Below are 26,595 nucleotides of genomic sequence, written 5' to 3'. Positions count from 1 at the left end.
CGTGCGCCCGGGCGCAGCAGCTGCAGCCGTGTGGTCCTTGTCTCCCAGAACCGACCTTCAGGGCAGCTGCATCTCAGGCAGGTCGGGCAGGTTGCAGGGCTGGCCCTGCGTGTGGTGGCTCTGCTGCTGCGGGTGGAGGAAGTAGCTCAAGGGGTTCTGCTGTGGGGCGTGGGGTGGCTGGAAAATGCGCTGCGTCGGAGCCCCAGGCACCAGCTCAGGACCTTGCATCTGTCGGGAGACACAAACCTGAGCAGTCAGACCTGCTGCATCACCCAGCTGTCCCTCTCTTGCTGCAGGGCTGATGCTGAGGCTCATGCCCAGGAGTGTGTGCACCAAGTCCTAAACTTGAGGGTATCAGCTGTGCCCCTTAGGATGCTGTTGCTGTCAGCACAACCAACAATGCCTGGAGAGCACAGGGGGGAGGCAGGACCCATCTGTCCTAACAGGCTCATGGGGAGCCCAGCAGGAATGGAGACCTCCAAACACTACTCGGATGCAAGGTAAAATCTGCAGGATGTGCAACTTTGATCTAACGTGGGAAAGACCTTCAAACAACCAAGGAAGAGGTCCTAGAGTGACCCTGTATCCACCCATGGCTGGTACCCCAAAGACCTGGACTTCCTGTTTCACCCCAGTGTCCACATTGCTCGTCCTCAGGACCTCCATGCAGCCCATGAGGACATGTATCCAAAGCAGGGACAGTTCATGCCACATTTGCTGACAACAGTGATTCATTTCTCACTCTAAATCCAGTCCTGCTGTGTGGCTGCTTTCAACTGTACCTACTCCTCCTGTTTTCTTTTCTACCATCTTTACCTGGAGGACTGTAACTGACCTCTGCCATCCAGGCAGGGCTTGGAGAGAGTGTTACTAATGAATTACTAGTTTCAACAGCCCCTCTCCTTGGCGGCATCACTAGTTCAGCATATACTGATGTAAACTGTGTGTTGAAAAACCAAAATCACCTTGTCCAGATGTGTGTTGTGAAATACCCATTTATTAAAAGAAAGCTCTGAGGGCAGCTGACAAAAACCTTGCTCTGCTGAGATGCAACAGCAGGAGGTATGTTTTCCAAAGAGCTTATCTCTTATCATATTTCATGACTACAGCAAGCTTCCCACCACACCTTCTCGGGGTGAAAAGCTGTGTTTGAAAAACTGGGTATTTCTTCCGTACATGCTGTGATAACTCTGTTGGAAAATACGGCCTTGAGTGGGTGCAGTCAGCCTGCAAAGGTAGAGCACTTGGCTATGTGGAGATACAATGGGAATGGAGGATGTGCAAAGGCACTGACCAGGTTTGATCAGCCAGATAAGTACCATTTCTTCAAAAAACCCCAACCAATCCCTAAGCCATCCCTGTTCCTCCTCAGAAACCTGCTCCAATACCTGAAGGTAGAGGCGGTGCTGCTGAACCTGCTGCTGTGGCCACTGGTGGAGATGAACTGGTGTGCTGGCCTGGTGGGATGTGAAGCTGGTGTGTGGGATCATCAGAGACGGGGAGAAGATGGGTGGCGGGGCTGGAGGTCGGACGGCGCTGCAGGTGACTGGCTGCACCTGCACTGGGGGAGGCAGGGTCTGCTGCTCTGCAACGAATCTGCCACAAGGAGGAAAACCAGGCGTGAGATGCCACACCCAGACCCACCCTCAGAAAGGGCACTGGGGAGCCCAGCTGCTGCAGGAGCCAGCCTGGAGCAGGGCTGGCCAAACCGTGCAGACCCTGCTGACAGCAGGCCCCAGATTCTCCCCTGCCCACAAAGCACAGACTGGAACTGCTGAAAATAAAGGTTTTCAAGGCTGTACATTTTCTCTGTGTCTTGGCCAAGCATTTTACGCTTTGCAAAAGCCAGAAAATGGTTAATTTTTTTTTCAAAGCTCTTTATTTATCAAGAAGTTCTTTGTAGTTAAAAACTATTCTCATTACTTTTTCTCCTAACTGGCTGAACTTTTGTTTCACTTCAGACTGAGACTGTTTGTGTTTGCACAATCAGGTACAAGTTTTTCCACATCTTTTTCAGTGCCATTAAGTGTCCTGCTAAGACACTGCAGGAAAACAAGGGCCAGCAGAGACTCACTTTCCTTGCTGCCTGCTGGCACTGCTCTGCACAGGCTGGCCACTGCTGTTGGCTGCAGGCATCATGGCTTGGATGGACTGATCCAACAGCATCCTGTGGTGGAAGGAAAACAGAGGATGGTCAGGGAAGGGAGAGGTCCAAGCTCCTGTCAACAACTCCTTGAAAATCCTCCATGAAAGAGGGTAAACCACTATCTTGAAAACAAGCTAATGAAACAGGATGCTTCTTATCACCTCACATCTCTCCTGTGAATATAGGCTGAGAAGATTGGGATTGTTGAGACTGGAGAAGAGAAGGCTCCAGGGACACCTTATAGCACCTTCCAGTCTCTAAAGGGGTTACAAGAGAGCAGGAGAGGGACTTTTGACAAGGGCATGGACTGACAGGACAAGGGGGAATGGCTTTAAACCGACAGAGGGCAGGGTTAGATTAATTTATGGAATTTTGGAAGAAAAGGATTTAATGCCCTTGATGATACAGCATGACGTGCACAGCACCCTGCTTGCCTGCACACTGGGCTCACCCCTGCAGAGGGAACATCCTTATACCTGCTGTGGCATCCTGAGCCCAGTGTCCCGAGCCCAGCCACACCTGCCCTCCCTGCTGCCCCAGTACTGCTATTTTCTGTCACTGCCCCCAGGATGGTCCCAGCAGGGCTGTGGGTACCTGAGGCTCCTGTCCTGGCTGTAGTCAGCTGGTGGTTGCCTCTCACTGCTGTCAGTTGGCACCTGTGCAGCCACAGCGATGGGGTGTGTCTGGGAGAACACCATGGGGTTGTTGTAGAGGGGCACTGAAATGCTCGCCTGCCCTGGCACACACATTTGCTGCCCTTGGCTTCCTCTCATTGGGTGCTGCTGCTGCTGCTGTTGCTGCTGCTGCTGTACCTGAAATGAAGACATAGGTACCCATGTACATTTTAAAACTCCCTAATGGAAGGATAAAATAATCACTTACAGTGGGCAGATGGGAAAAGGAGAAGGAACAATAGGATATTGTCTCTGAACACAGCAGTAGGAACAGTGTATCTATTCAAGACAACCAACCCATTAGTGTTTATTGTCCCTGCAAGGCAGGTGTTGGCATCCCCAGACAGTCTCTTGAGAAATTAGGTAAGGGCACAAAAGGCTTGAGGAAGAAAAGAACAGCTTAAGAGAAGAAGTGCAAATCCAAAGTCTCCAAGGAAAGCATCTCATCTGTCCTTTAAAGCAGCAGTTTTGGCTTGCTTTGCTTTTGAACAACTCAAGTCTTTCCCGTCTTAATAGTGGATTTAGGTCTACTGATGACAAAATTGTTTTTTCAAAGCTGCCTCCCAAGATTCCTCAGGCAGAGGAAAATTAATCTTTTAAAATGATGCCTACTCCCATGTTATGAAACCACAATTCTCACTGGCTATGAATGAGCATTGTGTTGATGAGAGCCCAGACTTCCCATTCACTTCCTCCCCAGTCACCAGGAGGGCTACAACAGCCCCTGGGGTTCAAATGCTTTTTGGCTACCTGGCTTTTATTTTTACAGTTGAGTGACATTGTTCACAACTGACTCTTGACACAAATTCCTCAATGCCACCTACGCAGTAAAACCAACACAGAGGGGATGCTTGGGACCACAGGGAGGACTGACAGGGCAGACAAGGATTTGGAAGCCAGGAAAGGGGGTCATGAAGAAACGAAGCAGCCAGTGACCTGGGGGGCTGTGCCACAGGGGTCCCTGAGGAACGGGCGTGGTGACAGCAGGTGGGTGCTGCAGTAGTGCTTCGTCCCCATGAGGCCTGGCTGCTGTGACTTCTTGGCCGTGGTCTGCCTGGGTGTCCCCTGCAGCGGCGGCCTCCGGGGGCTCGGCTGCTGCACGTTGTTAAAGACGACGGGGATCGGCTGCTGCATCAGCATCTTTAAACAAAAGAGGCACAGGAGTTGTTGGTTGTACCACCTGGCAGAAATAACACTGCAGCAGCAGCAGTATCTCTAAATCCAGGGGCAGAGTGAACTATGAGCAATGGAAAATCAAATGTTAGCTTGTGTCAAATATTTATTCGGAGACAGGACCGTTCCAGCTCCATTGTGCCTGCTGTGTTTTGCAGGAGTGGCAGTGGGGATCCAGCAGCACTAACCAGACACAGAACCACCAAGCTTTTTGTGCACAGGAGACTTTGGATTAATTTGGGATTGGTTTTTCTAAAACACGGAAATCACTGATTCAATACCCAGCCAGATACTGATGTCACTTCATCTCTCGGGAAACACCACTCCCACATCCAAAAACACGTTACCAATTTGTCCAGAGTTCATTCCTGAATACTTTTGCCACAGACAATTTTGTTACTGCTCTGTGTGCTTAAAGGAAAAGCAAATGGCTGGTGAGTTTGGGAGCCTCAGGGGCAGCAGGTACCTGCAGGTTGGAGTCCTGCACAAGCTGGAGCTGCTCCTTGATGACATGGAGCTCCTCTTGCTGTGTCTTGATGTCAGCTTGCAGTATGCGAGTCCTCTCCTCCAGCTGCTCCTTCAGCTGGTGCATCATCCCCAGCTGGGTGGGGAAATGGTACACTGGCTGCAGGGAAGAGAGAAAAAGGATGACAGGGTAGGACCAGTCCTGTCCTGGTACTCCACATTCATAGCAATGCTGGATTGAGAAAAATGATGGCTTTTCAGCTTTTGCCATAAAAAATATGATGCCGACAAAAAATGGCAATTGCATATTTAACTGAAGTGCCACTGTAGTTCCAGAGCAGCAGCACATCTGGCTCACACACAGTGCCTCCCTCCAGGTGTTGGTCTTTAGATTACTGCACAGATGAAGTGTCTATACATGGGACTCTCCTGTCCCCTCAGGATAATACCCTGCTGGTTTGGGCCCACTTGTGTTTTGTGGCAGACACTGCATCCAAACACTTGCCACACCTCCTGGCTGGGCTTTCAGTTGTGCTGCTAATGGTATTTACCAGATGCCAGGCCCAAGTTAGGCTGCAATCCCACCTGGGGATCCATCCTTCACACCTACCCTGGCCATCTTCAATCTCTGTTTTATAGTCTGAACATTTACTGCACTGACATCAAAGCCCCGTAAGGACAGACCTTGTCATTATGGTTTATGATTCCCACATTTTTCTTGTTTTTTTTCTTTTTTTCTTTTCCTGGACTAACTCAAACCTTCCTCTACTAAATGACATCCCCTTCCTCTACTAAAACTCTTCAGCATTGTATCAGCCTGCAGGTAGCTGCTACAGATTCAGGGAGAAGCCTTCAGCAGCTCACAATGCTTTTGACAAGTGTAAACCTTCTCCTGTATCCTCCTTTGGGTGTCCCACCTGCTCTCTCTGCTTGCTGAAATAAGCAGTTCCAATAATTCGGTTGCAGGTAAATCCCAGTAACAGCAACAAAAAGGGCACAGAAACCTTGTCCCCACTCTAGGATGAGCCAGCAAGGATGGGAGGGCAGTGAACCAGAGCCACCAAGGCTGCCTTGCTGACAGGACACACCAGTGCACTTAACAAAAATAAACCACGTACCATCACAGGGTGCTGGGAGGGCACTGCCAGCTGAGCCACAGGGTTCTGAGGGAGGTGTTCACCAGGGGCTTGAGGAGTGGCTATGGCCTAGAAATGAAAATTTTGCCTTACTGTAGGTCCATAGCACCTCTAGTGCAGAGCTGGTGCTGTACCAGCTCATACCAGGGATGAACAAGTGCAGGGAATAGGACAACTGAGATTGGAGATCTGAGGATAAGTCTGCAGGGAGAATTTAGGTTCCTGCAATGCCCCTGCTAATTACAAGTCCTTGGTGTCAGCATCCATTTTGGATAAAGGCCATTTCATGTGTACTAACCCCAAGAGGGCTGGTGGTGTGAAAAGGCATTTGGCCCAGAGGAGCAAACTGAATCCTGAAAGAAGGCAGCAGAGGAGCCTCTAGCACCTCTCCACTAGCTCTGCCAGCCAGTGGCACTCCCCAGGAAGTCCCAGCACACTCAGAGTGTGGGATCCAGCATCTCTGAGGGTGAGATCAATGCTTGTTGAGCTCATTTCACAACAGCCTCAGAAAGGCTCTTGCTCCTCAGGCCCACTGACCTGAGCGCTCCTGACTGCTGCCAGCCGCAGGGCCGCCTTCTCGGCCGGAGCCCCCGGCACGGCCGGCTGGGTGGGGGTGCTGGTGTCCGTGCGCCGCATGGATGACGTGGCTGCAAGAGAGACATTCACTGTGATACAGCAGACCCGTGCCTGGCTACCCTGGTTAAGCCTGAACTCTGCATATGCAGATGGGCCAAACACTGCTGAAGTGAGACCCTCTGTGGTCCCTCTGGCTCCCCACCTGACTTGCTGGGTTCCCTCCTGATGCTAACCCCCTGTTCAGCCTGCCCTCCATGGGTATATCCAGATGAGATCCCTGCTCTCCCCACAGCAAGTACCTCAAGAAAAGTCCCCTGAGTTTCCTACCCATAGCCCCACACAGGGCACTGCAGTCACCTTGCTACCTCCCGAAGGGCAAGGTGGGCACTCACAGGAGCTGGGATGAAGCCGCCAGCAAGGCAGGCATCCTTCTGTGCGCCTTCTGCAGGGATTTCACATCAGAGACCCCACAATAAAATTATATTATCCCAACATAAAACTTTTGCCAGTGAGCTTGGCTCAATCAAGCTAGCAAGTCACCTCGTGTCCCCTGAACCACAGCAGACAGCCATGACCCTCAGCTGGTGAAAAGCCAGGGGAAATCTGCTCTCACACAGGCAGTGGGTTAAGAGGGAGGAGGCGGCAGGTGGCCGTGGCTCTGTTGCTGCTCTGTGACTTGTCATGACGCGATATGGTGGTCCCAGCAATGAGCATTCCCCCCCACCCCGACTCGGTCCCTTCCAGCCGAACCCCAGTATTCTGGAGGCTGCTCTGCCCTCCACACCACTGCCTGCACCCAGGCTGGGCTGCCCCGGCACCTACAGGTGGAGTCGGAGAGGGCGGTGTGCGAGGAGCGCCGGGAGCTGTGCGATGACAGTGACACTCCCTCCCGGCTGGCGTCCTGGCTGCTGCCGCACTGCCCCACGTCCAGGTAGCTGCTGTGGCTCTGTGGGGAGCAAAGCACAAGCGGTGAGACCGTCAGCAGGTGGGAATGGCCCCGGAAGGGACCTCCCTGAGCTCCTGTTTGCAGACGAACCCAGCAGGCTGGGTGTGCAGCACCGTGGAACCACACCACCAAACCCTGCTCACTCTGAGTTCACCCGAAAGCCTTCGGGCACACAGGACCCTCACAGTCATGCCCTGGGCACCCGTCTGATGGCAGCGAGCAGCAGTGGAGGACTGCTCCTCCATGGGGATTGCTGCCTGTGGCCTGCACTCTGGTGTGCCACCCTCCTGCTCCCCTGCCCACAGAGCCGTGGGCAGCAGGAAATAAGCTTTTGTCATCAGCTTCTTTCCACCCGATCTCTTCAGGGATGTCTCAGCTGGTTGGCGGTGGCGCTCTGGGGAGTGATGGCAGGGGCAATGAATGAAGGTGGCAGGAGGGGCTACCTGGGCAATAGCTTTATCCATTGCAGAGATGGAGAGAGATGACTGGGAAGAGACATGGAGCAGTGGCATGGGGACATCAGCTAGAGCCCCAAGAGGACCTACAGCAAACGCCTCCTGAGGGGGACAGGTACTGGGCAATGCTGAGAGCTGCAATCCCACTCACTGCTCCTTGGGGAGGAGTGGCTCCAGCAGCCTGTTCTGGGCACAACCTGGGCAGCAGAGGGGAACAGCCTGAGCTCCCATAAAATAATGTCTGAACAGCAATGAGGCTGATGGAATGACAACTACACAATAATCCCCTTGAAATTACTTTGATTTCTGGTCTTATTTGTAAACTACCAAGAGAAAAAACTTAAAAGTTAAAATGACCTTGTTACTTGGGCTGATGTGTGGTGATGCCAGACTGACTCAAGCCATGGAAGCTATTGCTCTGGTCACAATCCTATACTTCATGCGATCCAGCAACAGAGCTGAAATCTAGGTAAGTGTTTTCCCTTCAGTTGCCATCCTCATCTGAGTATCAGTGATGATCTGGCACAAGCAAAACAGGTACCCTGTGGTACTGCCCTTCTCTTGGGTCCTCTGTGCCTTACTGAGGGTGATAGGTACAGCAATCTGGCCTCCAGCTCCAGCTCTGCTTCTGAGACAAGGTGGTTTAACCCGTTTTTTGCGTCATGGTCTCAGAAAGATTACAAGGAGCAGAACAGAGCAATGCAACTGCTGAATTCGCAGTTATTGGGGTATCAGATAATACTTGGAGTTAAAGATCATCTAGGTCCAATCCCTCTGCCATGAGCAGGGACATCCACCACTAGATCAGGCTGTTCAAGGCTCATCCACCCTCATCCAACATGGGCAATTTGGAGCCATGCAGAGGAAAGCTTCTCAGGGGCTGCTTGAGTCCTGACCCAGGTGAAGGCTTGGAATGAGACGGGAGTAAAGAAAATGGAGAAGAAAGAACAGATATGTTCCTAAGATTGGTAAGCTATTACCCAGTTTGGTTTAAACATCTTCTCATTCAACTGTGAAGGAACATGGTACCTTTAGAGAAGAGGATGCCAGTTCAATTGATGACTCTTCGAGGCCAAGATCTCGCCTTCTCTCAGCCCGAACTTCTGCATAACTAAAAAAACCAAAACAAAAAACCCCCAAAATTATTCTACAGCTCCTGTGCAGGTAAACTGCTGTAACAAGTGTACATTCATTTTCTAACCTAATGATGATGAACAAGAATCACTTTTTTGCATGGTAGCTCAGTGATCCCTATGCCAGTGCCTTGGGCAGGACAAGGTCAGGTCCCTCCTTCTGAGGGTGCACACAGCTGTGCATGCATCACAGTTAACACCCTGCACTCCAGTGGAAGTTCCAAATAAAAACCCAGGTGCAATGTGAAGTGCAGGAATCCCTATAACGAGCCTCTAAAAGAGTATATTTTCTTTCCTTACTTTTTCCCCTCTTAAATAATAAAATATTTACAGTTACAAATGCCACATGAGTCACCACTTGGATAAACTGGAGAGGATGTTTCAAAGACTCTCTGAGTGCTCATGGATCAAGGGCACTGAGAGGTGCCAGACTTTAGGGTGATGAAATATTAATGAGCTACAACCTTTGTGGGAGGCAAGAGAAGTTGCTGAACTGACCTCACTTATATAATCGTGGCAATGAATTTTCCTGAAACAACATTTTAACTTGTGTACTTCAGTAATGTATTTTAAACCTTAACTATCTGAGACAGAATTGAACTTCAAAATCTATTTAGGGCTACATTGTTAGGTTTAAGAGGCACTGGAACCAGAAAGAAGAAACAAATCAATGCACAATTAAGTTCAGACCTTAAAGTGAAGCTGAATTCCCTGAAGGATGGCAGAAGCAAGACAACTGAGAAGCAACCTCTCTGTGTAACATTTGCTTATGTTAACACTTCATATGTAATTTATATCACAGATTATAGAATCAGAATCAATAGAATTTGGGTTGAAAGGGACCTTAAAAATTATCTGGTTCCAACCCCTCTACTGTGGGAAGAACACCTTTCACTAGACCAGGTTGTTCAGGGCCCCAGCCAACCCGGCCTTGAACACTTCCAGGGATGGGGCAGCCACAGCTTCTCTGGGCTTCCAGTGCCTTACCAGCCTCATAGGGAAGAACTTCTACCTAAGGTCTAATCTAAACCTATCTCTGACAGTTTGAAGCTATTCCCCTTTGTTCTACCACTCCATGTCCTTGTTCAAAGTCCTTCTCCAGCTCTCTTGGAGTTCCCTTAGGCACTGGAAGAGGCTCTAAGGTCTCCCTGGAGCCTTCCCTTCTCCAGGCTGAACAACCCCAGCTCTCTCTTCCTGTCTTCACAGGAGAGGTGCTCCAGCCCTATGAGCATCTTTGTGGCCCTCCTCTGACTCACTCCAACAGATCCATGTATTTCAGATTTACTAGTGTTTGCTCTTCCAGATGTTTGACAGAAAAAGAGGGGACCAGAAAGAAATTGATTCCTGACAGTAAAGAAATACACAGTGAGCAGTAAGTTTACTCAAGTTAATAGAGCAGTTAATAACAGTGAGTCACTATTTTTTCAAGCCCTTCAGAAAACACATTCTTACTCTTAACACAGTCTTTTTTCAGATGGCAGCGCTGATCCAGCAGATCCCCCTCCAGAAGGTGCATTCACAGAGCATCTGTGCATTCACACATGCACTGCCTTCCAGCACGAGCTGCAGCTCAGCACAAGCAGCTTCCCACTAGGGGGGGATCCAGGGCTGGATTTGGGTGAGGAATAAGGCCAGCAAGCCAGCAGCTTAATAAGTCATAAATATTTAAAGCTCTGATCAAAAGGTTTTGTTGGAGTTATGTGATCTCATTCATGCCCAGAAAGCTGTCTGATTCCTAACAGCTTTAATTCTTTCTATGGCCATGTCATCACTAGGGACAAAAGGGGAATGTAACACACTGATAGATTTGGCCAGAGGTGGCTTCCAGGCTATTGCCCCAGTTGCCAAAAAAAAAAAAAAAAGTAAACAGGTAAATAAAACCCATATTCCCTGTTGGAACAGTTTCATGGAATTAGATATCATTTTTGTGTGTCAGTAGGCACAGCAGGTATTTGGTTAACATGAAGCAGAACTAGAAGAAGCGATGGCTCAACACTTAGACATAACATACACTGTGAAGAGTTTGGTGCTTGCTCCTACCTAACTACCAGGTGAGTGCAAACGATGAACTCGGGCTTGGAGTTCCACTGGTGGTAGGTGATGTAGTAGTGGGTCTGCAGCCATATCCACTGCTGCCCTTTGGTCAGGAACCGATAGTAACAGGACTTTCCTTTTCCAAACTGCATCACTGTTTAACAAAAAGAGAAAGCAATTCATAGCAAACAGATTTCATGGTGCAAAGGTGATTGGAAAAACAATTCAGTCCCACACCCTTCTCCCAGACTAGGGCAGTGCTAAAGTGGCTCTTGAGCTTTATAAACAAGACAGATGATACACAACCAGGTACTCGGCTTTTGTTTAGGGTCATTCCTGCTGACTTTCTGGAGTGCTGTTTGTTATTTTGAGATTGCTCTTATAACTGGTATATAACCATATAACTAGCTACATTCTTATAACTTACTCATGGGCTTCCCTGAAATAAACATAAATAACATTAATTAAACAAATTATTTGCTTTTCATAAGTACGTGAGAATGCATTTCAAAGACTGAAGGTGTGACGTAAGAATCCTAATAATGGCACAAAACAAGACAGTGGAGTTTTAACAGTTTAACTGAGAGCTTTCTCCAAGACCTGGCCGAGGCCAGCCTGGTATGTATTATCAGGCTACATCCAGAAAAATCTCAGGTTCTGTAATACAACTGGAAAATAATGAGGGGAACTATGTTAAATAACCACACTAACTGTTCCAAACTGCAGGGAATACAAAATGAAACATGCTCACTTAAAACACCCACAATTAATGCAAAGTAAAATACAAATGTGGTTTAAACAAACCCATTTCACTTGACAGTAGTGACACAAGATGCCTGCCCAGAGTGTCAGTGTGACAAACAGGAACTTAGCAAGCCAAACTAACCCAAGTGGTCTTTTACTCACCTGCACACCTCTACTTTGTTAAAGTATCAGGACTGACTTCTTTAGCAATCCCATTAACAGTGATGGGCTTTAGATGAAGCACTTAGCAGAGATTTTCTGGCTAACATAACATGCTGGGGATCCCTCAGCTCCTAGTCCTGGCAGAAATGTCCTGAAGCAACTTCTCTAAGCCACTTTGCCAGCACTTTACTTTGTTTCCCTGTGTAGTAAAATGAAAAGATCCTTCCCTACAGGTGTGTTGTGCAAATATTCTTCTAATAGGTAAGAGGAATGCATGGCTGATAGAGATGTAGAATATAAATCATCAAATTGATTCTCTGCTGAATGACCTGACCCACTCTCAATACAGTTTGTGTCCATACCAAACTGCACATGCATTACCAAAAGGCCACTGTCTGGTTAAGTATCTCACTTGTATCTGAATCGTCTTTTAAGCAAACAGCACTAAGAAGTACTGTACTTGAAAACATTTAAAATAATCTGTTAATATTCCCATCTACACTTTTGCTGCACTTGACACAACTTGCGTGTCCCCCCTGTCACAGCTTCCTCCATGTGCTCAGCCAGACAACCCACTTCCCTGGCAGGGGCTGTACCAGTGGCTCTGCCTGGACAGGGCAGAGCAGCCAGAAGGGAAGTGGAGCAGGGAAACTTGACATGCAGGGAAGTATTCTCCCCCATTCTCTTCTAGGTCCCTCAGCTCCTCATTTGTGTAAGTGGCACAGGGTTTGTGGTAGAGATGGGGGTGGTTTGCAGCTCAGAGATGGGTTGTCTCCAGAAGGCTGTGGTTCTTGGTCCCAGCATCGTGCTGCTCTGCATCTCAGAGCAATTACAGCATCCCACTTGCTCCACTCTCTGGGGTGTCCTCATTTCCTTTTGACAAAACACTCTCCTTTCAAGTGGGGATGGCAGAGAGACAGACACTGTCCCCAACAGGAAACCTGTAAGTAATATTTCTTAGCAAAATACCTGATTACCTAGATGTATTTTACAAAGTATGTAGTTATTTTTCATTGCAGTGCTTGGCAATGCAAAACCACCGCAGGACACACGTAACTCTGGCTCAATATCTCAGTCTGAAATGCACCCAATAAAATGGAAAAATCTGGGTCTTGGGGATAAAACATCTCACACCTGCTAGGAACTGCACACTGATTAAGAGTAGACCACATCTGCAGACACCCTCTGCCCTTCTCACACTGGCTCCAGCCCTCAGCAGGACATGGTTCTCCAGCATTGGGCTGCACTGCTGTGGAACTCACGCGAGTGCTCCTTCTATTCTGGCTCCCACAGGTCACACCACTTCTGCTTGCATGAAAATGAACTTCATGGACCTTCTGTGGTGTTCACACATCAGCCTGAACTTGACTCTTCTGCTTTGTTGTTTTCCTTTCAGGTCGACCAAATATGAGCAATCCTCACCCACAGGGAAATTGCGTTCAGTAGTTTTGTATTTAAAATAATACTGAATCTCCAGAAGCATTTTACTAATGAGTAAGTGAGATTCACAACATCTAATTGCACAGGCAGGTGATCCAAATGATATGCTCAGAAGGTGTTTTGGTGAGCTGAGCCTCATGGCTGACTCTGGAGCCCAGGGGAATGGCAAGACCCCATGAACTGTGATGAATCAACAAAACTTGCAGGACAGAGGGGGGAAGTTCTAACTCCCAATCTTTTAATCTCATTTCACTCTGAGACAACCTGTGCTCAAACAAGGTATCTGCCAATTTAGGAAACCTGCACAAACAATTTCTGATTTGAGTGAATTCTGCAGGTTTCAACCTCGCAGGTAAGTGTCAGCTGTGACAGTCTGTCATGGGAAGGGAGAGTTCCCTCGTGCCCCTGAAGATGAAGCCTTTTGTGATGACAGCAAAAGGTTTTGCACAAGTGACAAATGAGATCAGAGACAGACACATTGCAGAGGGAGGGCAACTTACAGTGTTCATGGCACCTAGCAAGAAGCTCCAGGTCATCTGCGTGGTAGTAATCATACCCTGACGTTCCCAAAACCTCAAAGGGTAAATATCCTATAATAGGTGGAGCCCTAGAAAGGAAGCAAAGAGCAGGGAGTGAGCACAAAACTTGATGCTTTGACATCCTGGCAGATAAGCTGTGATACCAGCAACAAATACCTTGTTCGTTCACTTGGCAGGGAAATCTGGAGTGGATTTTCCACAGGCAGTGATGTATTTTCACATACAAACAAAAAAAAAACCCCGCAGCAAGGGAGAGGTAAAAACTGAGAAAATGAAAAGGTGTGTGTTTACTCTTTGACAGCCTATTCATTATGTGGGTGTAGAGACAGGCATGTACGTATGTGAGTGACTCAATTCATTAAGGAGACACAGCTTGAGAAACGCTATGGCCGATCCCGCACATAACAACTTGGAGCTGGAGTGAAATTATCCGGTAGGCTGGATGTAAACGTCACCTGGGTAGTAACTGCAGAAGAGAAAGTGGGAAGCTGCAGTGTGTGTCAGGACCAGCTTGGGAAGAAGTAATTGCTCCCCTGGAAAACCTTGGGAAACTATAGCCAACAAAACTTTCTGTGCTGAGAGTACAGATAGCAATAGGCATGGGGCTGATTTAGGGCTGGTTTTGTTTTGCCTGGTAGGGAAGGAATTGATGAAATATTTAGATAGGCACATTGCAATGACTTACCTCGCTATTTTGTTATCAATTCTAGATTTTCATTTTTCTAGGCAAAATAAGAGATTTTTTTTTTTTGCAGGTGTCCTAACGCAGCCTTCACCAGAGCCTGATAGCTTATGATTATGAAACCACTGAAATGTGAGGAGAAAACCACTGTTTTTTTCTCTCCTCCCTGTCACTGTCCATCTTCCAGCACTCAGGTACACTCCTGTCTGCACCAACTCAAGCACTCAGTGAGGCAGAACCTGTGCTAATGTGGCTCCACCTGTTTGTTCAGGCTGCAGGATGTGCTGGTAGTGTGAGGTTCACCTGCCAAGTTCAGTGTGTTTCTCAAAAACAGGGCAAAATGGTAAATAACTCAAAATGGGGCAGGCTGAAGGGGATGGTGTTCATCAAAGCTGCCTCTCCTGCTGCCCCGCTCCTGGTATGCTGACTGCTCTTAAGGAAGAAGGCCATAAAGTGGCCAGGACTATGAACAAAAAGTTATTTCAGTGTAGTACCTGTGGGTTTGGATGGATCAGCCCTGAGTTTCTTGGTTGTGTGGAGTTCTCTCTTGGCTGAGCCACCCAGCTCCACATTTGTCCTCTTGAGAGGCACAGTGGGCATCAGTTATTCAGCCACAGAGAGCCCAGGCAGGTCTGTAACCTCCCTCTTCCCCACAGCTGCAGGCAGGCAGTCTGGCACCAAATGGGAAATGGGGGGAGAAGGAGCATCTAGGGATCTGCTCAACAGCAGCCCCAGGAAGAGCAAGGTGTGAGCAGGAGCTCCCAAGTCCCAGCACAAGAGGTTAGCTGGGAGAGCCAGGCCTCCACTCCACAGCAAATCTCTTGAATCAGACTGTGCTGAGCACACAGTGGTCTCTGCCACAATACAGCTTTATTTATTCAAGTAACTTTTCATAGAGCACTCTGTTCCTTTTCCTTATGTGACCCAGATTTCTGTTAATGATGATAATATGTGTATTTATCAAAGTGTCCTTCCTTGCTGTCTCTTCGGCAGAATGCATCACTGTTTCTCCTATTTTTAACGACATGCTTATATTCAAGACAATAATGTCTTTCAGATGCACATCAGATAAACATTTAAGCTGATCAGGAAAGTATTATGCTTTCCTGAATATCACCAGAGCTCTTTATATAAGAAAGCAGCCACAAAATGCTCCTCATCTGTCGTTTGACAAGGAGATGCCTTGTGGAGCAATTGAAAAGTGTCTTGTTAGCTTAAGTTCCAGCCCTGAGACCTGCAACTTGCTGTGCGAATGGGAAGGCACAGTCTTTAGAGAGCCTTTTGGGTGCAGTCTTTTAATAAATGAAGGGAAAATAAGAACAGTACCACAGCGCAGAAGAGAAACAGATCATTATCAAAGTTGACGGGTTTTTCTTTCTCTACACATATTTACATATAGACCCAGAATACAGACTTTTCCTATTTTTCTCATGTTTATTCAGATCTATGGAAGCTTTTATTGCATCTGTCTTTACTCTGATTTAAGTTGCAATCATGATAGCAAAGGTCCTGATTCCAGCTCCTGCTGGGTACCCTCTGCCCCTGCTGATAGCACACCTCAGTGCCAGGCAGCCTGTGGTGATGCAAATCAGCAAGAAACAGCAACATTTCCCAGTGTCCTGCAGACTGTACTGGAGAGAGCTTTGAATCAGATTAAATGAGACAATTCCCATGATCTGCTTATTCTTGGGTCTGAGCTCACTGCTTGCATCTGGGGCTGTCACAAACTCTGCCTCAGCATCTGCATCATCTTAATTTCCTCTCAGTAACAATGGTTTCCTCGCTGGGGATATCAGTGGGACTGGAGTGTCTGCAAGCACCAGCACAGAGATTCCTCTCTGAGTCATAACCAGATTCATCAAAGACTCTTTGACAAGTTTCAAAGTAGCTCCTACTCACATTTTTCACAGGAGCTGCTGGGGGACAGCCCTGTGGAAAAGCAGCTCACTTCATCAGTGAAGTGAGGGGTTTAGGGCTCTTTTACAAATCTTAACATTAATCAGCTGATTCTCAAAATGTGCATTATCAGACAGGCCAATTAAAGTCTAACAAAGCCACTCCAGCAAGATCTCATCTGAATGAATAATTATCCAACTGTCCCAAACCACGCATAATCAGCTGTAGGGCTGTCACTGGGTCAGCTCCTCCATGCTTCAAGGTGTGAGGCACACACCTTGTGTTCTGTATAAATGGAAGTTATTATTCATTTGTATTTGCTCTCTCTCTTTCTTGCTCTAAATGTGCAGATGATATTTAGATATTTTCCCTCACTAATGTTTTTTTTTTTCCTTAGAGCCTTATTTACTGGTCTTCTGTTTTTAGTAATGACTACCTTTGCACAGCTCATAAGGGAAGGGATAATGGAATGGGTAGGATTTTTCAATGTGCTTATTGTTCAGTGTGCACATATGTCAAATCCAGAGAAGTAAGAGTGAATAAAACCCTCCAGCTTCTTTTGAAGAAAATGAATCCTAAATTAAGCAGCTTAATAAAGTGGTTCCAGTCTGTTTCATTCACCAAGCTGAATTCTAGCTCACCATATTGCATTGTTAAAAACTAATCTGCAATTAAATAATAAAATCCACTGGTTTTTATTTTATTTTTAGAAATTCTATAATTTCTCAAGATGAAAACTCAAAAGTTTGTTGACACAGCAAAAGATTTAGAAGGATTCCTAGAAGCTGTAGTTGTAAAACAGAGGAGCTAAACCAATATGGGGAACATATTGGGACCCACACTGCTCACTTTCAATGGCTTGTTATCTTGGTTAGAAGATCAGACATTTTTCTAGACTTTTTCCATGGTTTCTTACTTGACTAAAATATGGAAAATAGTGAAGCACTTAAGGATGCCTAATAGCTAAGTTCAGAGTATTGCTACTTACTAAGTTGCATATAATTAGAACTATTCCATTTGGGATCTCAGGCGAGAGGTACAAAAAGTTTTCTATTTTTAAACTACAGTTTATTTATTCTTCAGTGACTAAACCCAGATCTCTTACCTGTGGTCCAAGAATAAAAACTTCCATTCTAAACTATGCCTCGATGTGAATTCTTCACATGGCTCTTCAATGTTGCAGAGCTCCTGCAAAACAGTGGGCACATTCAGACATTTAGTTCTATGAAATGACAAAAGGAGTCCACTATCAAAACCTAGGATCCACTTTGTTGATATAATAAACCACAGGAAAATACAGTGCTTTAAAAGCACTTGACTTATTTTCCTCTAAGGAATGTGTAAGACTTGTTTTATAGATGCATGAACTGATGAAAAATGGCTGAATAGTTTACCTTGAGCTGAATTTCAGAGCTAGGATAAATAGTCTTAGGGTCTCATCTTGCACTCTTTAGGCAAAATTCCACAGCTTTTTGCTAATACTGGTATTGGAATATGGATGACAGCTCCAGGTCCAGCCTCTAACTGAGCCGGCTAATGCCCTCTTGAGCAAGCAGCGCCTGGAGTTGTTATCCCTGTCATCAGTGCACAGTGCCACAGGACATTTACAGACCAGCAGGAAGAGCCCATGACACACGTTTTCCATGTGTTTCAAGATGCAGATGGCTTCCTTGCACAAAGGAGTGGTGGATGGATATCTTTGAAGGCTGCAAATTCCCAAGTTGTGTAGCTGGTCCCCTTGTCCTGGAGCTTCCCAGGCTGCCCCCTCTGAGACACCCCATCACAAAACCAGCTCTTCTCAAAAGCAGCTCCTGCTTTATACCTTACCTTTCCCAAATACACACTTGTGTCATCTCCCACTCCCAGCCACAGCGGTGTCCTCTCTGCTCTCCCAAGCCCGTGCTTGTGCCGCAGCCCGGCTCCCGCAGCGCCCGCGGCCGCGCCCCAGGGCAGAGGCGGCACAGAGCTCACCTTTAAGAACTGCGGTGTGACGAGACGAACAGTCGCTACCAGGCAAATCTGCTCCTCCGTGGCTGACCTGAAAGCTCGTGCAATAGCTGACTCAAAGCCATTACAGGAGGGTGTAGGCACTAGAAACAACCAGACAATTTATTTAAGAAGAAGAGGAAGGAGAGCTCTCTTTTCATGTCGAGACAGGTAGGGTGACCGATGAAACCCAAGCAACAAACTCCTCCTACCCACGGGGTGATGCCACGCTGATCCACGCTGATGTTATTTAAAGCATGACCCTTTAGGCTCCAAGTTACACAGCTGTAACCACCTATCCCTGGGTTGCAGGGGAGCTTTGTAAGACAGCTCTGAGCAGCTCACAGTGTGCAGCTGCAGTCTCCTTGTCAGCCTTTCTCCAGGCCAACATTTGCAAGATTTGGGATTTTACAGGCACCTCAAACTACTTAATCTCTGTAAAGTGTCATTTCACTGCCACAAGTGAAACAGAATACCATATTTTACTGGCTATTTGAATAAGTAGGCTGCTTTACAATAGGCAGTGGGTCAGAGGTATTTTCAGTATGGTATCAGCTTTAGGCACAGCATGAAGGAGAGCACACTCTTCTGATCAACAGCCTCCCCACCACTTTTGTATGAAAAATATATCCAATGTATGCACAGCTCATTCCATCTCTGACAATTACAGGGCATTTTCAGCAGAAGCAGAGCCTTTAGGATGCTACAGATCAACACAATTTAAAGGAGAGAGGTGGAGAGGCAAAGGTAGGCCGAAACAGTAACTTACCATGAGTAAAATATTTAAAATCCACTACAAATTTCACATATTCATACATCAGGGGTTCATTTGGATCTAAGCTGCCTCTTGCTAAATGGCAACAAAACTCTATTTGTTTTTCCGCTGAAATGAGAGAAAGAGAGGGAGACACAAACAGTGGTATTAGAAGTCTGCACCTTAGCTCGCTCACATATTTAATTTATCTACCAACCCTGCTGTGGTGGTATCTGGGCACACCCTGCTGGGATACTTCTGATACCCAAAAGTAAATATTTAACTGCTAGGAGCAATTATCAGCTGTTTCTGCTTAAGGAAATGTACTCTCACCCTTTTTTTCTTGTCTCTGCAGTCACCCCAGTAAGCTGGGTGTGAAACCCTGGCTATACTGGTCAGCAGCATTGACTTCATGGATGCAGGATTTCATGCAAAGCAGTTACATGGTACTGCAGTATCCTGTTCTGGCACTGCTCAGAAGGACCCAAAGCGCACTGAACTCACCCTAAGCCACTAACAGTGAAGGGCACCGTGCCAAGCTCTAATCCAGTTTTGTGCCCCAAGTCTGAACTCTATGGATTAGACCACGAGGCCTTCAGCCAGAGGGAAACCACCCCCAGGGCAGAGCATCATCAGGCTGCTCAGCTCCCACTGATGCTCATGGGGCAGCAGGGAGGGGAGCCCAGTGCTGCTTGGTGGCCTTGCCAAACCCACCAGGAAAGGGGTGGGGCCCAGCACAGGTTTGGTGAAATGCAGGTGATGGGAAGATGCTCCTGCCTGCTCTGGTCCTGGGGACATTTTCTGAGGGAAAGGGACATTCTAGGGGTGGCACAGCAGCCAGCAGTACAGATTCAGACAGACTGTTCAGATAGGGAGGCTGGTGCTTAAGTTACGTTAGGGCTTCTCTCGTGTCCTGAGACATGCAAGCTTCCTAAGGAATAACAGCTCTGCCAAAACTGTTTGGGATTTCTCCAAATTTTTGTTCCCCTAAGCCCTCATTCCCTTTTCAGGCTTAGTCTAGCATCCCACCTGGGGAAAAGCATCTCCTGAGGGCAATTCCATGGGGGAAGAGCAGATGGTAAAACAGAAGACTGTCCTAATCAAAGAGCAAGTACTGAGAGCACACAGGAACATTAGAACTGTGATGCACTAAACCCACAAATGCAGCAGAACAGTAGTGGCAGGCAAGAGCATTAAATAGCTGGAGAGCTCTGTGCAGACTCCCCTGGGAGCTGTTTACCTTTGGCAAACTTCCCTGACCAACAGACAAGAGCAGAACTTACCATTTAGAAAATCAGCTGCAACAGGATCTGTCATGAGCACATGTGGAGAAAGGAGCTTGTACACTTCACTCTGCTCCCGCTCAGGCAGAAAGTTTAATATATTTTGGTCCACCAAATCTGACTGATACAAAAGAATGCTTTGTCATGTTCAGCAGCACAGCCTGACACAACCACATGCCTTTTCATCCCTAAGCAGAGCACAGACGCTGCCCGTCTGGCACGGATGCCTAAGACAAGGAAGCCCAGTCAATCTGCAGATGGATCTAGGGCAGAACATAACCCTTAGGCTATTTTACCCCAGGATTACTATCTATTTGCAAAAGGTTGAATGAGTCCCAGAGGTTGCCCCTCAGTTCAGACACAGGTTGGAGAAGAAACCCTGGTACCACTGGAATATAAAATGATGAGAAGTGAAGCATTTTGCTTTGAAAGCATGACACAGAAGATGGAGAGCTCCTCCCCACATCCTCTGTTTGTCTTCTAGGCTGAACATCTGGCAAAATCAGCTTGACCTGCAAGTGATTCAGTGCTCATCAACCCACACATTCTGACTAAAGGGGTTCTACCAAAATGTCAGCACAGATTTGTTCTTTGCATACCAGGACATTCAGGTAACTGTGTGCTCAAATTTCCCCTCATATAGGGCATCCTTGGCGCTTCATGCTTGGCACCAGATAAAGAGAAAAATGTTTTTGAGGAGCCAAGCTGAAATTTCTGCACCTGACAACTAACTGGTTTCTAGAAGTTCTCCCAGAAAACCCTGAGGCCACACACTTGTTACTAAAGGCAATGGGCTCAAAGTAGAAAAACCCAATGTCATTAGAAGAGCATAGATTCAGTTCTGAAATAATGTTTACATTATCTAAGAAGAGCTTTGGCATGGATTTCACAACCATAAGATTTTCCATTAACCTGGTGGGACAAACATCTCCCAGAGCTTTAGATGTACAGCCAAGTGATGAGCTATGAGTACAGTGATTTTGCGTAGTTGGGGTCTTTTAAAGCTAACTCATAGACCCTGGGAGAGAATCTGTTATTCACAAGAACTTGAGAAACTCCACAAGAGTTCATTGGTTGACCTCCCACCCACAGTCAGTCAGTTGCCTCTTTGGTTGGACAAAACCAATCCCCAGCCCTGCACTGGCTGATTTGCATTAAGGAGGGGAATGAGCCTTCAGTGTATTGCGTGGTCAGAACTTACCGGTAAGTGTCCTAGCAGAGATGAAACACTATCAGACACATAAATAATAATCCCATCAGTGGTAAGAGCAATGAGAAAGCCATCTAGTGCCTAATGATAATAGACAGGAAAAAAAAAGAAAAAAAAACCAAACCAGAATTATGCAAGGGAAAAACTTAAAATATTTTAGGCTAACTGATTCTTTAATGATGCTTCTAACAGCTTAAACCCAGCAGAAATTAATCATGGAAATGACAGTTCAGTGTGGAAAAATAAAAATTACACATGCTGTCTAATTCAACATTCTTTTTATATTCTTATTTTTTCATTCTCATTATTATTAAATTGACTTGTATTTTTCACCCAGCGAGTATTTATTTAACATGAAGCGAGACAGTGATGCTTATAATTTCAACACCCACACAATCCTGGTGACTTCAGTCATTTCGTTATGTGTTCTGAATTACACCATAGTTAACAAGGTCAGTGTGTAAGGAGATGTTAGATATCATCATGGCAAACCCAGCATTGTGGATGGATGGATGGATGGATGGATAAGCAGAGACAGAAAAATGATACAATTATGTATTTTTAGCAATTTATGGACAATATGAAGAAGATCTAAAGCCTCATTTATTTTGCTTAAAGCACTGATTTGTAAGGCTAGTGACAAAACAATTTTAAGGCTTGTTTTGTTTCCCCTTTCTTATTCACAGTGGTTTCTGTCCCAGAGTCAAAACTCTCTGTCCCTTTTAAGTCACTGCCTGTGCTTTTCTCCTTGGGTGTTGTGTTCTCCCTATTCTTCATAACATCTCCTTGTACCATTTACCCAGTATCTGTCCTCATTTTTCTCTAACATCAAGATCTAGGAGGTTTAATAGCTGGTCAGCACTGTGCACAAAGCCAGCTCTTCTAAAGACACTGTGAGGCTGCTCTGCAGCTTAGCTACAGGGAGCCAAAGATGCAGCATTCACCATCTCCCCCACCTCACTGCCGCACTCTGCCTTCGCTCAAAATGAATCGTCTCTGGAAAAAAACCCACTGATTTTAAGCAAACTGTTTAATGGCCTACCAGAGTCCAGCAAACCATCACTTATTAAAGGGCTGGCTCTCCTCCACCACTTCCAATCTTCGGGGGGAATTTGTTTTGATTCAGCTGGAACAAGCTAGCTTGTTCGGTGAGAGAGATTCCCAGAAAGAATGAACAGACTTTTCCAGAGAGGTGAGTCATGACATCCTGATGAAAAGGAATAACTAAGACACAGCAGCACCTCCCAGCTCAGCCCAGCATACACCCTTATTTTGGTGAGGCAAAGAGCAGCAGCTGCCCACGCAGGGTTGGAGATGTCCCTGTGAGAGGAGCATGCAGCACAAACCCAGAGCCACATCCTTAAGAGGGGAGAAACATAGGCCTGGGGGGTGTTTCTAGATCAGCAAAGCATTTTAGAGGTGGGAGTATCAGAGCTGTTTTCCTGAATGTACTTAAAGGCAATTCAAGCAAAAGAGGCAGCACTCCCATCACGAGGACAGCAGCACACAGCCAGCAGCTGCAGAGGCAGCACAGGCGATGCTGCCTGGCTAATGGGATGTGGGAGGAAGAGAGCTGCTCTCTTTTTTCAGGTCCTTTCAAGTTTTTCTTAAAACTGCCAGCTCTAGCAGCTCTTCTGAGAAAGGAAATTCTCTTTTTCCTCTCTTACCAGGCCAAATCAGTCTTCATTCCTAAAGGAAAAGCCATTTATCTTTAAGGAGAAGCAATCACATTTTCAATTCTGTGTCTGCAAAGCATTTAGTACAACATTGGTCTCTGTCAGGTTTGTATTGCATGTGCCATCAGAGTAGAAATCATTAACACTGGGACCTACAGGGGAAAAGGAACTGTATATCCCTGAACTACTCCACTGAACTGATTATTTCTCCCTAATATATTTCATTTCTTCTTACCTCTAACATCAACTGGGTGAACTCCTCGTTGCTAAGAAATGAAGGCTTCCAGTCTTGTCTAATCTCACAGGCTTCTGTCTGTGCTGTGATTTCTTAAAGAGAAAATATCAAAAAAGCAACATGACTCATGCTACTTGCATTTTTTTTTTCATTTTCAAGTAACACTAGATTTCTTTAAAGAGGCTTTTAGAGGAATCATCCTCAGATCATTCTTCACACAAAGTCTTCTTGCATGCAACAGTCATTTTCCATGCCATCATGATACAAATGCATTAGAAATTAAGAAATGGAAATCGAGACATTTTAGGTGGCCTGAAAAGAACATTAAAAAGTTAAGGTCAATGGGCTAATTTTAGTGTAGTAGAGCATCCCTGTGAGCAAAGGGTGTCTGCAATTTTCAGGCTGTTTCAGAAAGGCTCTTGTGCGTGCCCAGGGAGCAGGACAGGCTGACAGTCATCTCCTAATCCAAGAGGCATAGAATCCTCTAGATGCCTCCAAGAGGCACAGAATCCTGAGAAGATGGCATAGAATCCTCTCTCCTGACTTCTGTAATGGGTGCTGTTCCTCAGTTTTGCCCTCCTCATGTTCTGTTTGAGAGTGCACAATGCAGGCCAGGGGATGGAGAGGCCAGTAAGGGAAATGATGTCTTCACAGTAAAAAGCATACAGCATCTTTCCAAAGCTATGTTTAACTGGTCAGCAATGTAGTCAGCTCTAGCCCATTTCCTGAGGCCACCTGCTGTGCCTTATCCTGCCCCTCACTTAGGCTCGTGTCCTCTGTGGATGTCTGAGATGCTTGGGAAAGACAGTTTTCATTTTCTGAGTGGAAACTGGCTGCTGGGCAGATGCAGAGCCAGCACCCTCCAGTACCTTTCTGCTTCTGTAGGAAGTCGATGGTCCTCTGCAGTATTGTAGACTTGTCCATCTTGAGAGGGTGGCCGTGGCCCTGCAGCATCGTGCAAAGCTCTTTAATGAGGACATTGAACTGGTCTCTCCTCTTCTTCTCAGATTTGTTGCGTGATGCCCTGAGTGACAGAAACATAAACGCCACTAAGCAGAATGAAGGACCTACAGCTCAAACCAGGGTGAGGTAAACTACCCTGCCCCAGCAAAACACTTTAAATACAAGAATTTAAACTCTGCTGGGAATATTAATTTGTTTAAAATTGAGCTTGCACACAAGGATTTTGCTGGTGCTTAGAGCCTTGTAGCAAGACTGAACTCACCAGCCACAAGGAACACCTGGAGGTAACAAGTATGTCTGGGTTCATTTGGAAAAGGCCATATCCTTACATACATTTTGGCAGCAGTTCCCACTGTTTCAAAGGCAGTGATAGTGAAGGTGTTATGGGAGAAATTCCTCCACTAAGAGAAAAGTATGTTCATGTATGTTCATGTTTTGCTCACTTAATTTTATCAACTTTTGTTCTGCAGTTAGTACACACAGATATGAACGTCAAAATGTGAAGGATTTCTCTGATCTGAACTTGCAAAAGGAGCTTATCAAGAGACTAACTGCAGAGTCAACTGAACTGCAGAATAAAATCTTGTATGTGGTCTTGAAAATCTACTGCTATGATATGAAATTGGGAATGTTAAGAGTCTGGCTGCAGAACTACAGATTAGTTTTCACTTCACATTGATACAAATTAAGAATGTTTTATTAGGGTTTTCCCCTCCATTAAAAACAATAAAGGAGAAAGCAAATCCATCCAGTTTCTTACAAAGTGTTCTTCCCAATGCTTATATCTGAGATAACACTCTTTTCATACGACCTCTTCCAGTAGTAATTAATTTGCTTTTCAAGTGTATTCATGATGACACAACTTCCTGTGACCTAGACTGAGGGTGGTATGCAGAAAGCATTTCCATTCATATTCAGGTTGGCATTTGGATGTTCTCAGATCCAGCATTCACGTTCACAGCCATCTCTGTTTTGGCACTCGTGTGCAGTGACTAAACAGAACTGAGCCAAGTGCTTCTCTGACAGGAGACTAACTCAGACCTGTGCTAAAGCAGGAACTCTACCCCAGGTGGGCAGTACTGCTTGATGCCAATAAAATCACAGGTCAGGAGTCCTGCTTCAAGATACTAAATAGCCATGGGATAGCACGAGATCCTGAGGGCACAGCAATGTAATTTAACGACCACTCAGCCAGACAACCCATTGTAGGGGTGGCCAAACTCTGTGAGAAACCCAAAAATGGTGACTTAAATTATGCTGCATGTGGTCAGCTATACACAGCCTGTAAACTGTGTGGGAGCTTTGCCTCTGACATCAGTGGGGTCAAGTTCTTTGTCAAGCACTGGACAACACAGCATTTACAATTCTCCTCCAGGAGTGCATCCTGTCATACCTCTTTGCCCTGTCCTTCTCATCTTCATCCATCAGTTCGTTTACACAACACAGGGCTCTGCAAGGAAAAGACAGAAGTACTTACTGAGACACATTCCCTGATCTTGCTAAGAATATCCAAACATGGAGCATAGTGGTTTGTACTTAAAGACCTCCTGGATGTTTCAATCTTCCCCTTCCCAAATTCCACTCTTGGTATGTCCTTCCTTGTCTGTTCAGTCAGCTACTGAGGCATGAGAAGTGAGACCACTGTAATCCAGCTACAACAACAGGACTTAAAAGGGAAAGATCTGAAAGCCAGCAGCCCCTCAGCCTGCCTTTGGCACTGCCCCCTGAGCCAGGATAGGGAATCCTGCTGAAGCACCCATCTCTGCACAGGAATCAGCATCTTCCTGGCAAATGGGAGAGCAAAAAAGAGAGAGATCTGACCTGGTGTCTGCACCAGGCAGCACCACAGCTGGTCCTGTTTCAGGAAATCAGATAGGCTCCTGGTTGATTTCAAGCACTGCACTGCCTGAAACACATCTGGGATTTATTTTCCAGTGGAAGGACATAGGAGAAAGAAAGAAACTGTGCTAATCCCCTAAAGGATTAGTATTAGGCAACAGCAGGATATTATCAGGGTATCTAAGAGATGGTATGATAGACAGGTTCATCCAAAGCACCCTGCAGCCAATGACTGCTGCTTGCACTGGTGGAGTTCTCCCACATCATCTGAGCTGTGTCCTGGGATTCACACCCAAGGCTTCATTTTAAAACGTCCTCACCTGGCACTAACCAGGGAAGGAGAACAGCTGGCAACAACTCCCGGTAAGGACACACTACTCCCGAGCCCCATTAAAGGATGGAAAATTCAACACAAGGGTAAGGTGACTTGCTTTCTGTGACTCAGACG

General features: G+C 46.4%; 1 protein-coding gene across 1 annotated transcript; it reads right to left on the bottom strand.

Annotated features, from left to right (window-relative positions):
• Positions 1-57: 57 nt before the first annotated feature.
• PASD1 (PAS domain containing repressor 1) lies at positions 58-25,748 on the bottom strand (the record flags this gene model as incomplete). The annotated part of the gene is made up of 20 exons (XM_082289747.1): positions 25,702-25,748; positions 24,215-24,369; positions 23,346-23,437; positions 21,426-21,515; positions 20,225-20,345; positions 18,957-19,070; positions 18,173-18,291; positions 17,307-17,389; positions 13,585-13,691; positions 10,745-10,892; positions 8,601-8,682; positions 6,993-7,116; positions 6,132-6,241; positions 5,577-5,663; positions 4,460-4,618; positions 3,757-3,960; positions 2,741-2,943; positions 2,075-2,167; positions 1,389-1,596; positions 58-228 (listed from the first exon to the last, which is right to left on the bottom strand). The coding sequence occupies exons 1-20, from the start codon at positions 25,731-25,733 to the stop codon at positions 58-60; spliced, it is 2,502 nt and encodes an 833-aa protein (XP_082145873.1). The 5' UTR covers positions 25,734-25,748.
• Positions 25,749-26,595: the final 847 nt, after the last annotated feature.

The sequence above is a fragment of the Coloeus monedula genome (assembly GCF_965178545.1).
Source record: "Coloeus monedula genome assembly, chromosome: 12".
Taxonomy (NCBI): Eukaryota; Metazoa; Chordata; class Aves; order Passeriformes; family Corvidae; genus Coloeus; species Coloeus monedula.
The sequence above is the reverse complement of the archived record's forward strand: the minus strand, read 5'-3'. Positions and strand labels throughout refer to the sequence as shown.